Source organism: Dreissena polymorpha, chromosome 3 (assembly GCF_020536995.1).
Source record: "Dreissena polymorpha isolate Duluth1 chromosome 3, UMN_Dpol_1.0, whole genome shotgun sequence".
Classification (NCBI taxonomy): domain Eukaryota; kingdom Metazoa; phylum Mollusca; class Bivalvia; order Myida; family Dreissenidae; genus Dreissena; species Dreissena polymorpha.
The window spans coordinates 3,509,450-3,528,878 of NC_068357.1; the positions used below are offsets into that span (position 1 = coordinate 3,509,450).

General features: G+C 37.1%; 1 protein-coding gene across 1 annotated transcript in view; it reads left to right on the forward strand.

The window, feature by feature from the left end:
- LOC127872764 (nucleolar and spindle-associated protein 1-like) overlaps positions 1-19,429 on the forward strand; it is a 33,944-nt gene extending 14,515 nt beyond the window's left edge. Inside the window, exons 3-11 of the mRNA XM_052416147.1 lie at positions 1,720-1,968; positions 2,904-3,383; positions 6,551-6,622; positions 7,043-7,190; positions 7,660-7,758; positions 8,133-8,329; positions 15,770-15,992; positions 16,966-17,194; positions 17,797-19,429. Coding sequence (XP_052272107.1) covers positions 1,720-1,968; positions 2,904-3,383; positions 6,551-6,622; positions 7,043-7,190; positions 7,660-7,758; positions 8,133-8,329; positions 15,770-15,992; positions 16,966-17,194; positions 17,797-17,881 — 1,782 coding nt within the window. The 3' untranslated portion in view covers positions 17,882-19,429. The remainder of the gene's footprint in view (positions 1-1,719; positions 1,969-2,903; positions 3,384-6,550; positions 6,623-7,042; positions 7,191-7,659; positions 7,759-8,132; positions 8,330-15,769; positions 15,993-16,965; positions 17,195-17,796) is intronic.

The following is a 19,429-nucleotide window of genomic DNA, read 5'->3' on the forward strand; positions in this document are numbered from 1 at the left end:
AGACACTCCTGAGTTACGGCCCTTAAATCATCATAAAATTGTGTTTTTTCTCGTTTCCGCTCAATAACTCGAGCAAATGTCATAGGATCTTCACCAAACTTCATGAAAATGTGTAAGGTAATAACATCTAGGTCAAGTTTGATAATCTGCCAAATTGACATAGACACTCCTGAGTTACGGCCCTTTAAATTAATCATAGATAAATTGTGTTTTTTCTCGTTTCCGCTCAATAACTCGAGCAAATGTCATAGGATCTTCGCCACACTTCATGAAAATATATAAGGTCATAATATCTAGGTCAAGTTTGATAATCAGCCAAATTGAGCAAAACAATCCTGAGTAACGGCCCTTGAATCATTGAAAAATTTAGTTTTTTCTCGTTTCCGCTCAATAACTCCAGTAATTGTCATCGGATCTTCACCAAACTTCATTAAAATGTGTAAGGCAATAAAATCTAGGTGAAGTTCGATAATCAGCCAAATTTACCCAGGCACTTCTGAGTTATGGCCCTTGAATCATCAAAAAATTGGGTTTCCGCTCGAAAAATGCTCATAACTTCTATGTCGCTTTAGATGTAACCTTCATATTTGGTATGCCTGTGTATATGGACAAGGCCATTCCATACGCACACAAATTTTGATCCCTTTGACCTTGACCTTAAACTAAGGGTCCGCGTTTAGGTTTCGAAAAAGCCTTTTTTGGGAGCATATGTCTTCCGATGGAGACAGCTCTTGTTCTAATTGGGAAGAAACCCTAGCCTATTGATTTTTGGAGGAAGTGTCACTTAGATTTATGATATTGGTAATGAAAAAGCTGGTGTAAATTTTTATTAAGGAGTCAACTGCATGAAGGCCACTTGTTATATAAGAATGATAACCCCTACTGTCACTAACACACTAGTCATGAAATTTGTATGCCCCCGGTAGGAGGGCATACAGTGATCGGACTGTCCGTCTTTCCGTCACACTTTGCGTTAAGGTTTTGTAAAATGCTCATAACTTCTATGTCCCTTGAGATGTAACCTTCATATTTGGTATGCATGTGTTTATGGACAAGGCCTTTCCATACGCACACAAATTTTGACCCCTGTGACCTTGACGTTGAACTTAGGGTCCGCGTTTAGGTTTCAAAATCTGTGTTTAGGTTTCGTAAAATGCTCATAACTTCTATGTCCCTTGAGATGTTACCTTCATATTTGGTATGAATGTGTTTATGGACAAGGCCTTTCCATTCGCACAAAAATTTTGACCCCTGTGACCCTGACCTTGAACTTAGAGTCCGTGTTTAGGTTTCGAAATCTACGTTTAGGTTTCGAAAAAAGCTCATAACTTCTATAAAGCGTTTATAGGGGGCATAAGTCATCCTATGGTGAAAGCTCTTGTTTAATGATTTATCTGTCACCAGTAACAGCTGTCTTCCTACCTCAAATGTCAAGGTCACACTTAGGGGTCAAAGGTAAAAACATCTCGTCTGGACTGTAACTACATTATTCATCATGCAATTTAAAAATTATTTTCCTAAATTCTTCTCCATGAGGAGGTGTGTCAACCCTTGGAAAAGGTCAAGGTTAAACTAAAGGTCAAGCAGGGTAAAGCTTGTTTGCAAGCATAATTGACAGGTAACTTGACTTGTTGCCAACAGGAAACTTGTTAGTTGAATTTAAATTGCTTCAATGGTCCACTAGTCATATATAATAATGATTTTTTTTTCATCGTAAAGACAACTGATGAACAAAAGCAAAACGAGAAAAGTCAGCAGAACGTGCAGAAGGCAACTCCATCCACCACACCTGAGGTTGTCAACAAGACCAAAACAGACCCACCAAAATCAAATTCATCTAAACTATCTGCCAAGACCCTGGCGCGAGTTTCCAAGTCTCAAACTCCGAAATCTAAGCCGACTACACCAGTGCAAAAGCCTGTTCCAGCCCAGCCTTCAGCCCCTCAAACTGACATGACAGTAACTCAGGTGAGGGACCTTGAGCATTTGGCCCTCTTGTTGCATTGAGTGGTAACACTCCTTATTAAGTTCCTGATTTTTTTAAGCCCCAGAGGTTGATTTCCCAAGTCATCCAGAATTTAAGAGAAAATTGGGAGTGGGCAAAAATGTTCTATTTAAATGTTAGAAATCTTTAAAAGTTGCTTCTCTAAAACAAGTAATCCTATTCAAATCGATAGCAGTGGTCAATATAGACACCAGTTTAAAAGCTCTTTACCAGATAAGTGATAATAAACTAATTTGTCTGTAACTGGTGTCTGGTTAAGAGGGGTTTGTTATCAAAGAAATTCTATTTTACGACATTCTGCGCATAAATGACACAGATAAAGTCATTTTCTTTACAGAAACATCAAATAATGATCTAAAATTCTATTTTCAAGCAGCTTCGTGGAGGGTTGGGGAGGTCACACTGGACTCAACAATGGGGCCCAGGTTTTTTTTACATTATATAACAGACGCCGAATATCGGTGTCTTCCCCCACCAAACTATGCTGGTTTTTTCCCCTTTCAAGACCAAAAAATTCCCCCTATTAAATTTTTTTTTTTTTTTTTATATAAAGATGTGTCTCATGATTATAATATCTCAATTCTATTTCAATTTAATCTTGTCAAACGTACTATATTATGAAAAAAGCATAAAAACAGTTTTTATTTTTTCCCCAAATATGTCTCTTTCACCCTCTATTTTCCCCTTTCACCCAGCGTCCAACGTCTTCCCCTTTGTCTAAAAAAAACCCTGGGGGCCTTCCAGCCCCATGATATCTATTTTGATTTTTCAGGAGTTGTTTTACCTTCTTTACTTTCAGTCATGAATATTTTTTTATTTAAACTTTGTTAAACACCTAATTTTGATGGCAGTATTGGTCCACAATTCATGTATAATTATATGTTTTTTCATCCTATAGACAAATAATGAACAAGAGCAAAAAAAGAAAACTGTCGCAAACATTAAGTCCAAAAAGGCAACTCCATCCACCACACCAGTGGTTGTAAACAAAACCAAAACAGACCCACCACAATCAAAGGAGGCCAATTCATCTAAAGTGGCTGCCAAGACCCTGGCTCGAGTTTCCAAGGCACAAACTCCAAAGTCTAAGCCATCTACACCAGTACAAAAGCCTGTTCCATCCCAGCCTACAGCCCCTAAAACTGACGTGACAATAACTCAGACAGAATCAATCACCCCAATTGCTGCCACTTCATCATCTTCTACAGAGTTGACAACAGAGAATTCTTCAGCCCCAATCTCGACATCTGCTGAGAGCTCCACCCCACTGACCCAGCAACGTAGTGGATCGCGATGGCAGAAGAAAGTCTTCACTCCCACTCAGACGTCTTCAAGCCCTGCAAATGCCCTTGCTGGAAAACGCAAACGATCTGAAACGGTAAATCTTACTTTGGTATTATAATTATATTTGTTATTTTGATGTAGAAGTGTGTTTCTTAACGCATGAAAGGAAACATATGTATATCTCTGGTTGTAAATACTTATTGAATGCTTTTTATCCTCCGCCAAAGGCGAAGGGATATAGAATTGGCGTTGTCCATCCGTTCTTTAGTCACATTACTTTTCATGTCTATATCAGAGAAACTACATAAGATATCAACATGATACTTCATGAGTGTATAGATATCAATGAGGAGAAGTGCCATGCACATGAGCCTTAATTCTACACTTTCTTAAATAATAGTTATTGCCCTTTGCCCTTTTGATGAGGTTTGAGGTCACTGGGGTCAGTCTTCACGCTAAATATTTTAGCCAAATAGCCCTTCGGGCTAATACGATGGAATTTTGAATAGCCCGAAGACATGTTCAATAGCCCGAGGAGGTCAATTTAAATCTTATGACTTTTTTGGCCAGGAACACCAAAATAGTTATTAACAATCAGAAAATCTACTTCCATTAGTAAAAACAGATGCATGTGATTACAGTAATAAAGGGTATAATGTTTCCTTTTGAAATGCATTTTATACAAAATGCACCAGATAATTATGCTGTTTATTGTAACTTTATTATTACACATGTTCTCATTCAATGATTCCATTAATCAGTTTGACCGGTGTTTTGTTTTATTTTAAAGCGAATTATTATCATGTTTAAAAAATATCCGAAAAACTTCAAAAATACATCAGCCTATTAAAATAACAGATTATTATCGTATTATTACTAGGACAATCGCCGGTGAATTTCTGAATTGTCGGCATGTGACTTCAGAACAAAAGGCCACTGGGTGTGTTAATTGCCCAATCTACAAGTGACAATGTCTGCTTCTTTAATTTACTCCCGATGTTTTGATAAGCATGTGTCAACCGTGAAAAGTATTGTATATTTGTAAACAGATTATAAGTAGCAAAATAGGTCACGTAGCAGAACGAGATTACAGAATAAACGAAAGTACTACAATTATTAATAATACATTAAAAAAACTTATTCTAATGCGCAAAAATAATTGATTAAAACACATGGAAACCTACCTGTAATAAGTATCAATTTGTTTTAACCCAATGCGTACAATATCCCTTACAGACTCTTTAATTTTTATTGAAAAAATTACTTGTCCATTTTTCATGAATTATAAATACATTTTCGGAAAACGCTTCTCAAATTAAATACGCTTCTAGATTGGTCATTATTTTAAAACATTACGAAGTGCCCGATGCGCGAACATCCCGGAACGTGATCTACACATGTTCAGTTTGAATAACCTCATCTTGGTTGGGCGTCAATTGCATCATTACTTTAAATAGCAACATACCCGGATGCTTACACGACAGTTTAGAAAAATGGCGGCCGCATGCTTTAAAACGTCATTTTAGGCATTTAAATAGCAAATTTAAACGTGCTTCTTAAAAACGCGTATAAATCAGGTTATTGATATGACGCTCAAATATTTAATCGACCGATCGGGCTATTTTATTAGCATTTAGGATCGACCGACCGGCCCAAGAATCGACTCGGGCTTCGGGCTTATAGGCTAATTCGAAGACTGACTGGGGTCAAAGTCACCGCGGCTAATAATAGACTTCCTTCTGTCACACTTTGCTACCGTTTCTTATAGCGCCTTCAATACTTAACCAATCGCTTTCATATTTGGCATGTAGGTACCTTGCATGGACCTCTACCTTTTGATGAGGTTTGAGGTCACTGGGGTCAAGGTCACCGAGGCTAATAATAGACTTCCTTCTGTCACACTTTTGCTACCGTTTCTCATAGCGCCTTCAATACTTAACCAATCGCTTTCATATTTGGCATGTAGGTACCTTGCATGGACCTCTACCTTTTGATGAGGTTTGAGGTCACTGGGGTCAAGGTAACCAAGGCTAATAATAGACTTCCTTCTGTCACACTTTTGCTACCGTTTCTCATAGCGCCTTCAATACTTAACCAGTCGCTTTCATATTTGGCATGTAGGTACCTTGCATGGACCTCTACCTTTTGATGAGGTTTGAGGTCACTGGGGTCAAGGTCACCGAGGCTAATAATACATTTTTCAGTCACACTTTTGTTACAGTTTCTCATAGCTCCTTCACTATTTTACCGATCTCTTACATATTTGGCATGTACATACCTTGCATAAACCCCTACCTTTTGATGAGGTTTGAGGTCACTGGGGTCAAGGTCACCGAGGCTGATAATAGATTTTTTTAGGTGGTTATTAACACATAGATTGACAAAGCGCATCATTGGGGAGCATCCATCAGTTTCACTGATATTCTTGTTTTTCCACATTTTGGGAAGATAGCCCATGGGTTTGGAATTGGGAATTTTATTTGCATTTTTAATGAAATTGGGAATATAAATTAATTAACCTTTTTTTTCACACAAAAAGTCCACTGATAAGGGAAATACTAAATTTGATATAACTCTTTTTAATCATTCAAATTAAAAGAGCAAAAGCATTGAAACAATCTGAATTTCGGCTATACAATCGGGCCAAAAAAACCCTGAAGTACCATGCCCGAGAACCATAACCCTACACTTTCTTAAATAAGAGTTATTGACCTTTGTTTGTTTTTATGGCCCCCCGCCACTATAGTGGGGGACATATTGTTTTTGCCCTGTCTGTTGGTGCGTTGGTTTGTTTGCCCAAACTTTAACATTTTGCCATAACTTTTTCAATATTGAAGATAGCAACTTCATATTTGGAATGCATGTGTATCTCATGGAGCTGCACATTTTGAGTGGCAGAAGGTCAAGGTCATCCTTCAAGGTAAAAAAAATGTCAAAGCGGCCCAGAAGGGGACATAGTGTTTCTGACAAACACATTTCTTGTTGTATTGTGTCACTGAAATTTGTTACGGGCTATTTCTCAGATACAAGATTTCAATATGAAACTGCATGTGTGTATAGATATCAATGAGGAGAACTGCAATGCATAAAACAATAACCCTACACTTAGATATTTTTTTTAGGATTATACCATATATCAAGGGATTTGTACCCATCCATAAACAAACTGGGGATATCAATTCAAGGAATTCGCTTGTTACATTTTTAATAGACAGAAATATTTTGATTCCAATAATAAGCTTCTTGTAATGCATATTACAGCCATCCGATGAACAATCTGCCAAAAAGAACAGAAGAAGCACCTTTGAGAAAGCTCCTACTCCTGGGATCAAGGTTCATAACTAAACATCTTTCCCTTTGTTAATTATACACTTAATCAATTTATTCACTTGGTTCCTTTTTGGCTATTTAAAAGAATATATGCTGAGATGATAACAATTTATAATATTTGTAAAGCCCTCTTTTGGAAAGCTTAAAGTCTAAAAAATATCACCAAGTTTGCATAAGCTGTGGAACATCTGTCCCACTTTTTTTATACCTTCCCAGAACAATATGTTCTCAAATAAAAGGGGCCAACATTGTATGGTTTTGATTTTTTTTTCTCCAAAATTATGGAGTGGGGATTACAACTATAACTGGTAACCAAAATGTCAACACATGAGTTGTATGCATTTCAGCTTTTCTGGCCTGAAATGGGCCACTAGAAAACACTACCCTAGTTTATAATAACTTGTTAAATTTTCCCTTTATCAGACACCGGAAGTTTTCAGTCCAGCGCCTGATGCGGATGAGGCCAGTCCTGGAGTTGACGACATGCTGAGAGTGATGAAGAGTGACATGTCCAGTCAGGAGATGAAGGAGGCTCTCATGACCGCCATCGACAAGAAAGTCCACAACAAATGTACAGCAAACTGGGCGTTCTTGGAACTTAAACATAAAAGAAGTCGGCTTACCCATCTGTTTAAACAGAAACAGATGTAACAATGTCAAATACATAATTTATATCAATTACCTTGTATTTTACAGTGCAAATACCCCATTATTCAAGTAAGATTATATATGAATGTGATATATGAATGGGCCTTGATCTGTGAAAAGGGGGTTTAATGCATGTGCATAGTGTCGTCCCAGATTAACCTGTGCAGTCCGCACAGGCTCATCAGGGACGATACTCTCCACATTTATGATATTTTCAGTTTAAAGAAAGTCTCTTCTTACCAAAAATCCAGTTTAGGCGGAAAGTCATCCCTGATTAGCATATGCGGACTGCACAGGCTAATCTGGGACGACACTATGCACATGCATTTAACCCCTTTTTCACAGAGCACGGCCCAAATGTATGACACTTATAAATCTTTGTGCATTTGCAGTGAAGAATGCCCCTGCCCCTACAGCTACCAGCACCAACATCCCGAGGTTTGCCGCTTTTGCATTGAAGATAAAGGAGGAGAAAAAGCCCATTACTCCTGGTAATAATAAATATCTGATTGATTATCTGTTGAAATTGCTAATCTTAACTGGCTTGCACCAGACTAAGTTAGTCCTTAACAAATAATGTTAAAATGGCAGTCTGTGCAAAACTTAAGATCCAATTTTGGAACGTGGGGTTGCTCTGTTGATTCTTTTGTATGCTAATTTTGTATGAACAAAATACTAAAAAAAACTTTTGTATGACTTTTCTCTCAGAAGTGGTCATTTTAAGTGAACACATTATGCATGCATAGCTTTGGCTATAGTATATTTTATACATGTGCTGGTTTAAAATGATTTAGATTGCAGACAGAAATCTTATGTTCGATTATTACCCGCTCTAGTCAGTGTCATTCTAACTACTCACTCATAGGCAACAAGGACTGGAAGAGGATCCACGAGAAGCAATTTGAGAAGTTTGACTCAATCGATGTGTACCTTGACAAGAAACGTAAGCGGGCCGAGGAGCTGACCACCTCCGTGAAGAAGGCCAGGACAATACTGGACGAGGTGCACAATGTGGCCAACAGGCTGAAGGCTCACAAGACACCAGTCCTTGATGAGAATAAGGTACCTGTGGCTGTAAATAAGGACAAGCATAATATAGTAGTGTGCTGGACCATGCTTGTTATACCCCCACAAACAAAGTTTAAGGGGGTATATAGGAGTGAACTTGTCGGTCCGTATTAAGTGTCCGCTCTCTAATTCAAGTAGTTTTCATTCGATCTTCACCAAACTTGGTCAGAAGTTTTATCTACATGATGTCTTGGCCAAGTTCGAACATGGGCCTTTCCGGGTCAAAAACTACATCACGGGGTCACTTAGTGCGTTTTAAAACATTCAGCATGTTGTTGGCTCTCTAATTCAAGTAGTTTTCATCCGATCTTCACTAAACTTGGTCAGAAGTTGTATCTAGATGATCTTAAGGCCAAATTTGAACATGGGCCTTTCCGGGCCTAAAACTAGGTCACAGGGTCACTTAGTGCGTTTTTTAACATTCAGCATGGTGTCCTCTCTCTTATTCAAGTAGTTTTCATCCGGTCTTCACCAAACTTGGTCAGAAGTTTTATCTAGATGATCTGAAGGCCAAGTTCGAACATGGGCCATGCCAGATCAAAAACTAGGCCACAGGGTCACTTAGTACGTTTTACACATTGAGCATGGTGTCCGCTCTCTATTTCAAGTAGTTTAAATCCGATCTTCACCACACTTGGTCAGAAGTTGTAACTAGATGATGTGTAGGTCAAGTTCGAACATGGGCCATGCCGGGTCAAAAACTAGGTCACGGGGTCACTTAGTGCGTTTTAAACATTCAGCATGTTGTCCGCTCTCTAATTCAAGTAGTTTTCATCCGATCTTCACCAAACTTGGTCAGAAGTTGTATCTAGATGATCTTAAGGCCAAATTCGAACATGGGCCTTTCCGGGTCAAAAACTAGGTCACGGGGTCACTTAGTGCGTTTTTTAAACATTCAGCATGGTGTCCTCTCTCTTATTCAAGTAGTTTTCATCCGATCTTCACCAAACTTGGTCAGAATTTTTATCTAGATGATCTGAAGGCCAAGTTCGAACATGGGCCATGCTGGGTCAAAAACTAGGTCACGGGGTCACTTAGTGTTTTAAACCTTACCATGTTGTTCGCTCTCTAATTCAAGTAGTTTTTATCCAATCTTCACCAAAATTGGTCATAAGTTGTATCTTGATAATGTCTAGGGCAAGTTTGAATATGGGTCATGCTGGTTCAAATACAAGGTCACGGGGTCACTTAGTGCGTTTTAAACATCACAATGTTGTCCGCTCTCTAATTCAAGTAGTTTTCATCCAATCTTCACCAAACTTGGTCAGAAGTTGTATCTAGATGATGTCTAGGTCAAGTTTGAAAATGGGTCATGCCGGGTCAAAAACTAGGTCACGGGGTATGTTAGTGCGTTTTAAACCTCACCATGTTGTCTGCTCTCTAATTCAAGTAGTTTTCATCCAATCCTCACCAAACTTGGTCACAAGTTTTATCTCAATGATCTCTAGGACAAGTTTGAACATGGGCCATTCCGGGCCTAAAACTAGGTCACGGGGTCACTTAGTGCCTTTTTTTTACATTCAGCATGGTGTCCGCTCTCTAATTCAAGAAGTTAACATCCGATCTTCACCAAACTTGGTCAGAAGTTTTATGGAGATGATCTTAAGGCCAAGTTAGAACATGGGCCTTTCTGGGTCAAAAACTAGGTCAAGGGGTCACTTAGTGCGTTTTAAAAATTGAGCATGGTGTCCGCTGTTTTTTGTGAAGACGACATGCAAAATATTATGTGTCAATGCCGCATGTGGGGGTTTTCGTCACGTCTGTGACAAAGCTCTTGTTTTGGCTTTGTGCCTGTAGCCCATCTCAACTGGTCAACACACACAAAAGTGATCTGCATTTATCAGGGGTGTCAAAGTTCAGGATTATTCCTGAATTCAGGATTTAGGCCCTCAAAAACTGCTTTTGATGTTGATATAAATTAGAGGATTTTTGTTCTGTTATTTAAAGATTTTTTTCACAAAATGTCATTTTAAACATAAATTTTTTAATTTGACATATTGTTAACACAGTTAACATAATTAAATGAATTATTAACCCTCTTTTGGCACTGGCCCCCCACATGCTAGGCTTATTTTCAGGATTTTAGATTTTTGCCAATTGACACCCCTGATTTATTCAATGGTTAATTAAAAAAAGGCAAGGTTGTCAAAATTTGTTTACAGCCACTTACTGAGCTGAGCTACACAATTTACATCCTGTAAGAACAAGAAATGAGTTTGTCAGAAACACTATGTCCCCTTCTGCGCCGCTTTGAAATTATTATGCTCCCCAAAAATTTATTTTGGGGGGAGCATATAGTGGCCGCTTCGTCTGTCCTTGTATGCGTCTGTCTGTCCGTCGGTGCACAATTTTTGTCGGGGCTTTTTCTCAGCAACTTATGACCGGAATTCATTGAAACTTTATGGGAAGCTTCACTACCAAGAGGAGATATGCATATTATCAGCGGGTTCTGGTTGGATGATTTTTCACAGAGTTATGGCCCATTGAAATTTTCTATAAAAAAATTATTGTCCCCCCAACTACTGTGCCATAGTGCAATATTGTGACAAAAAATCCTTTGGGGAGCATCACCCGTCTCCGACAGTTTCTTGTTTTGTTTTGTTTTTTATCCCCCGCCATAGGCGGAGGGATATTGTTTTGGCGTTGTCCGTCTTTCCGTCCGTCCGGCACTTTTGTGTCCGGAGCCATATTTTGGAAGTGCTTTGGCGGATTTCAATGAAACTTGGTATGAGTATATATATGGATAAAAGGATGATGCACGCCTAATGGCATTGTAAACCATCTGTTAATAATAGAGTTATGGCCCTTTGTATCTTGGAAAAATGCTTTTTTGTGTCCGGAGCCATATCTTGGAAGTGCTTTGGGGGATTTCATTGAAACTTTGTATGAGTATATATATATGGATAAGAGGATGATGCCAAATGGCATTGTACACCATTGGATAATCAAGGAGTTATGGCCCTTTGCATCTTGAAAAAATGCTTTTTTTTGAGTGTCAAATATAACACTTTTGTGTCCAGAAGCATATTGGCGGGGGATATCAATTCAACGAATTTGCTTGTTACCTTGAAGGATGACCTTGACCTTTCACCACTCAAAATGTGCAGCTCCATCTATTAAGGTCAATCCTTCAAGGTCAAAGGTCAAACAACAACCAAAAAAATCAAAACAGCGCAGATGGGGACATAGTGTTTCTGACAAACATATTTTTAGCTCGGCTGTTTTCGGACAAAACCCGAGCTATTGTCATTGGCCATAACTTTTTAGCTCACCTGAGCGATAGCTCGAGGTGAGCTATTGTGATCACTCAGCGTCCGGCGTCCGTCCGTCCGTCCGTAAACAATTTGTAAACATCTTCTTCTACTAAACCATTGAGCCAATTTCAACTAAATTTCATGTGGAGCATCCCTAGGTCATGGGACAAAAGAAATGTTAAAAAAAATTTGATCGCATAACCAAGATGGCCGCCATGACCATATATGGTAAAAACCTTTAAAAATCTTCTTGTCAGAAACCGCTCATCAGATTTTCAAAAAATTTCACAGGGATGACCTTTGAGGGCTCCCCTGAAAAAGTTGTTCAAAGAAATTTGATTCGTCAAAAAACATGGCCGCAGGAGCTCGTTGAACTTTGCATGTTTATTCGTTTTTGCCTATTTTGTGAAAACTTTCAAAAATCTTCCACATTTTTTGTCCGATCCTTTCCAAATTTGCACAGTGTCTTTATATCAATGAGGACACGAACCCTACAAAAAATGAGCATTATTGGTCCATGAAGTACAGAATTACCTCCCCTTGAATTGAGAAAATGGTGTTTATGCAATAAAGTCCAAATTTTTCATCCAATTCTTTCCAAACTTGTAAGGATTTAGCATGATTCAAACAAGGGAAACAACTACGGTTTATGCATGTTCTTTTTATTAAAGATTTGCCTCCCTTTAATTCATTCAAAATCTCATTTTACAGCAGAGATTCCAAATCTGACCTGTAAATGAGCCCCATATTTACTGCTGGTGCTATGTTACCTTTTCCCATTTGATCATTCTTAAGTATTGGTCTTGTAATGCTGCTACTGCTACTGCTACTGCTACTACTACTACTACTACTACTACTACTACTACTACTACTTCTACTACTACTACTACTACTACTACTTCTACTACTACTACCACTTCCACTACTACTACCAACACCACCACCACCACCACCACGTCTACTATTACTACTTCTACTACTACTGCCACTACTACTACTACTTTTACCACTACTACTACTACTACTACCACTACTACTACTACTACTACTACTACTACTACTACTACTACTACTACTACTACTACTACTTCTACTACTACTTCTACTACTACTACTACTACTACTACTACTACTACTACTACTACAACTACTATTACTACTACTACTACTACTACTACTACTACTACTACTACTACTACTACTACTACTACAAACCACCACCACCACCACCACCATTCACAGTGACAAAAAACGTATTCACACAATGGCTGCTACTACAACTTATAGCCCATATAGGGGGGCATGCATGTTTTACAAACAGCCCTTGTTTCTATGGGATTTTAACCACAACTGTTCATGTTTATCTCCAACACATATTTTTAGGTCACCTGTCATGAAGTGACACGGTGAGCTTATGTGATCGTGTGATGTCCGGCGTCCGTTGTGCGTGCCTGCGTGTGTCTGTGCGTCCGTCCGTCAACAATTTGTTTGTGTAGACAGTAGAGGTCACAGTTTGCATCCAATCTTGATGAAATTTGGTCAAAATGTTTATCTTGATGAAATCCGGTTTGGGATTGTATTTGGGTCATCTGGGGTCAAAAACAAGGTCACTAGGTCAAATAATAGAACAACCTTCTGTAGACAATAGAGGTCACAGTTTTCATCCAATCTTTATGAAATTTGGTCAGAATGTTTATCTTGATGAAATCTGGGTTGGGATTTTATTTGGGTCATCTGGGGTCAAAAACTAGGTCACTAGGTCAAATAATAGAAAAACCTTGTGTAGACATTAGAGATCACAGTTTTCATCCAACCTTTATGAAATTTGGTCAGAATTCTTGATGAAATCTGGGTGGGATTGTATTTGGGTCATCTGGGGTAAAAATCTAGTTCAAATAAATAGAAAAACCTTGTGTTGACAATAGAGGTCACAGTTTTCATCCAATATTTATGAACTGTGGTCAGAATGTTTATCTTGATGAAATCTGGATTGGGATTGTATTTGGGTCACTAGAGTCAGGAACTAGGTCACTAGGTCATATCATAGAAAAACATTGTGTAGACAATAGAGGTCATAGTTTTCATCTGATCTTAATGAGTCAGGTGAGCGATTCAGGGCCATCATGGCCCTCTTGTTCAATATTTATCATAGCAACTTGATATTTGGCATGCATGTGTATAGTGCTGCAACAATATACCGGTATATCGGTATATAATGCAATACGCAATCAGCATATTGTATTGCGATACAATTTTCATCATAACGGTACGAAAATTTTACAAAAATTCATTCACATTTCGTCCAGAAAAGCCATCCGAAATAATGAAGGTAAACAAAACAAAGCAGTGTAATTTTTTTTTTCGTAAGATAGCATTCTGAAAGTTTATTATACGGAGTAGCGTTGTTACATCGGAGCATTCTTTCGATGCTTTTGAACAGATTATCGTTGAATTATTGCGCACAGCTGTAAATGTTTCGTTTGATTCTGAATTGAGCATTATTAAATTTGATATCCAAATTTCGGAAATACGCTTCCAAATTTTAATGCTAATGCGACAATAAAAAATTCTAGCGTCAAATAAAAAGTTCTTTATCCTTTGTCTCAATAAAAAGCGCGCGAAAATTATACAGACATGTAGAACGTTGCATGGAAAGTATGGGTGTATTTTGTGTTGTATAAAAACGGGAACATCACGTCAGGTGAATTACGTGTGTTCAGTGGAAAAAAACGCCCCAGTTGGACGTTATTTCATCACATCTTTAAATAGTAAAGAATGCCAAAATGTATTTGATACTTAATAAAATTTGCGAATGTTTGTGTTTCTTGTTATTCTTGAGCATATTTATAGTAAATATATACCAGAATTTGCTTTAAAACTGGAATATACGGGATTATTGGGTAATTGGCAAGTTATAATTTTGGTACAAGTTAGCAGTATATTGCGATATATTGCAATACGGGTTTTTGAACTGACAATATATTGCAATACGGTTTTTGGCGTATTGTTGCAGCACTACATGTGTATCTCATGGAGCTGCACATTTTGAGTGCTAAAATTTCAAGGTGAACATCATCCTTCAAGGTCTACGGTCGAAAAAACAATGTCGAGGGAACTAATTATCTTTAAATGGACATAGTTACCAGATTTTGGGTGTTTGAGTTTTCCTACATGACTGAGAGATCAAGTGTGAGTTTCATCATGGTCAATTGATTTTTAGCTTGACTATTCTATATGAAATATATATATAGTGGAGCTATCCTACTCACCCCGGCGTTGCCGTTTGCGTGAGCGTGCAAATGATTAAGTTTGCGTACTACCCCAAATATTTTCAATGTCCCTTGACATATTGCTTTCATATTTTGCATACTTGTTTACCAACATGACCCCAACCTATAAAGAAGAGCAGACAACTATATCAAGCATTTTGACAGAATTATTGCCCCTTTTATATTTAGAATATGCATATTATTGATAAATCTAAAGTTTGACAAAACAACACTTACCTGACACCACAATGCACTCCACTCAAACCATCCCCCCCCCCCCCAATTTTTTCTTATTTTTTTTGAATGATCATCTACTAAATGATATCACACACCCACATTATACCCCCCCCCCCCCCCTCAAAAAAAAATAAAATGTGTTTTCTTATTTTTGAAAGATCATCTATTAAACCCCCCCCCCCCCCCCCCTCCCTCTCCATGATGGCTTACTTTATACTGTCAAGCACTCGAATAGTCGAACGCGCAGTCCTCTGACAGCTCTTTTTTTTTTCCTTTTTTTATTATTGAAAGATCGTCTAATAAATGACCACACCCCACATTATACCCCCCCTCTCAAACCCCTCCCCCCCCCCCCCCCCAACAATTTTTTTGTTTTTTTCCCTTTTTTTATTTTTGAAAGATCGTCTAATAAATTATTGAATATGAACAATTTCTCCATGATGGCTTACTGTCAATCACTCGAATAGTCGAGCGCGCTGTCCTCTGACAGCTCTTGCTTACAAAGTTGTGGGCCTTGGATTTTATTTATTGTATATATTTTGGGGGCAAGTGTTTTGTAAATCAACCTTTCAAATAGAATTTTAACTGTAGATCAGTACCTCATAAACTATATTAACATGTGTTAATATTTTTTTAATGACTATCTGAAGTTATTGTTGTTGTCTCGATTTCAGCCAGTGAAGCAGAGGAGGTCCAATCCCAACAAGACTACCCCGTTCAAGCCAACAGTGATCAACACATCACAGATGAATCTGAACTTTGGAGCAATGAAATCCCCAAAAGCATCTACTGGAAAATCACCCAAGTCTGTCATCTCGACAAAAGTCAAGTCATGCACGTCTGGTCTGTCTGCTAGAAAATCAGCTGGCAGCATTCAACAGAAATCAATGAGTACTAGTATGTTTTAAAGCTTCCTAATATTAAATGACTTCTTAAAATTTCAGTCTTATTAACCTCTAAATGACTAATTATTCTTAAACTTTGTTGTGATTCTGTCCTAGAATTGTGCTTGTTTCTTAATTAAAATTGTGTGAACTAAATAGAAGGTAGTATGCTTGTAAATACTTCATCTTTTCATAGTCCTGACCTTACTATAAATGATTTGTCAGCAGTCGAAGAATCTGTCATGTAGATGAGGTTAAATTTCAAGTTTTTTTATTATAGCTGTAATGTTGACATTGCATTAATAACAGATCTACAACAACAAACAACCAGTTTTTGAAAAAGTCAGTCAGCCCTATGACGATGTCATGATGTCTATGAAAGAAATCCTGATCACAGGCCCTCACTGCCGGTGAACATTCTTGTTATTAAAGTGACTGCAATCTATTGTTGCCAGGCCTTTTTCTGTATATTTTGGGGAAAAGTACCTAGCAAAATTGGGATTTTTCAAGTCGCGAAATCTTCCAAATTTGGAATAATTTTCATCGACAAAAGCATTATTTGGGCAGGGAGTTTTCCAGTCATTTTGGATAAAATTCATATATATTATGGTTATATATTTTGTAGGTTGTTTACAAATTAAAATTAAGATATAGAGTCTAATTATCATAAGTCACAAGACACTTCTTTCTAAAAAAAAAAAAAATTTTTTTTTTTTTTTATTTAATTTTAATCTTTTTTTTTAAGAATTGGGAAAAAATATGCATATTTGGCATTGGGAATGGGTTCGACTATCGGACCCGTGAGATAGGCAGAAAAAGGCATGGTTGCAGTGCCAGTAAAGTGCAGGTTGGCCAGTTAAAGTAAAAAGATTACCAGACCTTGTACCCAGAAATATAATTTGGATTCGCTTTTTCAGAGACCAAAAAGTGTATTTTTGTTTCATTGATTGTAAAAATTAATAACCTTGTCTCCTTTTGTTTCTTAGCCACCCCTTTTAAGTTCACTGCCACAGCAGGCAGTACTGCCACCCTCAACAGCACCACAATGTCAACCAAGAAGGCCTTTGATCTGAAGGCGAGTCTAGCAAAGCCTTTGACATGGAAACCACACAAGGGCAAGCTGAGACCAGTTGATGGGGGGTCAACTAAGAGCCCTGTGTATGTGAAAACTGCTGTAAAGGATTTAAAAACTGCTGCAAAGGTTCAGACAGAGAGGTACATAGCTCTTGGTGTGTTCTTAGTGTAATGTACATTTATTTGAGTATCATTTTTATATCATAATCCTGGAACTTTTAGCACTTGGTAGGTTGTTTGTGGAGAATATTATGCATTGACAGTGCATTTATTTATGCTTTAATTAGACAAATCCTTATTTTAAAGTTTGTTAAAATTATATGTATCACACACTTTTTACAAAAATTCTTTAAACTTTTTTATCAAAATAGCATACTCTGTGATTTTATAATAAACATTTCATTACCAATTGGCCATGATTATACAATTGAAATTTTCAAACATTTCCATATATCTTTAATTATGATAGTAAATTAATCTAAAATTAATATTTCTTAGCATTTTAACAAGGATTCTAAATGTAACAAGTCTGTACCATGCTCAGAACATTAGCATTTCCTTCAAACTGTCAAATTTTTTCAGAATACACATTGCTTTACAACTGCCACTATGATCCTAAATTAAATTGAACATTTGCTAGCAATGTTCTCAATGGCCCTAAAGTGACTATTTCTTCCACCCTGATCCCTACCGGGAAGTGAATATTTCCTTCCTACTCTGAAAGTCTGTCTTGTATTTACCAGGGTGAATGCCAGGAGCACAGTGAACGAGAGACGTGCCAACAAGAAGGAGCAGGCACAGATGGCTCGACGAGGCATCAAGGTGTGAGAACCATTCAGGGCTCATTATTCCTGCAGTCTTGTTAAGTGGGACCGTGAGAAAACATGGTTTAATTCATATATGACACCCATTAAATTGGATTTTTGTTGAGAAGAGACCCCTTGAAACATGATTCCATAAAAGCGAAAAGTGTAGTCCATAGTTAGCCTATGCAAACTGCACAGGCAAATCTGGGATTACACTTCTCAAATTCATTAAGCCCAGTTTTCCCAGAACGTGTTTTAAATTGTGTTTCCGAGAGTTGGGACATTGGTTCAAAGTAATAGCCATCATGAACATTCTACAGCAGATATATCAATTGATATTTAGATGTCACTGCCTATACAACTGCCTGTTGATTAAAAAATGCCTTTTAATAATTATTTCAATTGGATATTCCAACCAATCCACCAAAATTACACAAATAATGTTTGAGGGCTGCTGTAAAAAAAAATGTGCCATGTTTATATGAAAAATATATTCTTTTCTACATCTGCTCTCATTATATTAATGAACATATGGAGAAATGTCCGTTTTTAAACATAAATAATATTTTCTAAAACATATAGACGTCGTAGAATATTTCTGTGTAAGCAAATTATCAAAATTTGTCAAAAATTGGGTGGGAAATATATGCATGGGTGCATATAATATTATTTTTTTGTAATCATCATAAATTAAGGGTTTTAACAAAATTCATTTACAACTGACCCACCTGCCATATAAAGGGTAAAGTTGTCCCAGACACATTTCATTTGATGTGTTGAAACTTCTTATTACACAAACGGTATGAAAACGACAGAAATCGGTACTGAGCTATATCCCTGTCAGGCTGTGTAGCAAATCACCCAACATGGTATATGGCAGTATGTCGTTAATTTCCCATATAAATTTTCATAACCAAAACAATGCTTTTATAAATAAGGTTCATTGTTCCTTTTAGTGCAAGGTGTGTTTTTTTGTAAGAATATACTCTTATTAATATGCCATTCAATAAAACATACCAGGTAACTGGTATTATTTCCGAGTGTTGTTAAGCCTAATTAAAGTATTGTATTTAATACTGTTATCCCAAAAAACATGAACACTAGCAACAAGAGTCTATAAAAACATATAGTTTTAATATTTATAATTTATATACATCATAAAACTATATAACATAAAACTTAATGTTATATTCTTTTTAAACAAATAGAGGTGGTTAGAATATTTTGGGTTTTATATATCATTTTAAGTCATCCTGTATATAGATATTGTATATTAAACTTGGATTCTGTTTTGAATTTTCATTATCTTTTATGAGCTTTATGCCTTTAGCTTCTACATTTAAATGTAAATTCTGAAAATGTTGTGTTTTATTTTGTGTCACCTTTATTCCTCTGATATCTTGCTATTTCTTAATTTTCAATTTCACCCATCGAAACTTCATGTTGTCATGATTATACGTGCATGTAAATACTGTAATTATGCTTTATTATATCAAGTGGTCACTATAAATCTTCTTAATTGCTTATCATGTATGCCTTGTGACTTTGAAATTAAATACTTTGAATCGAT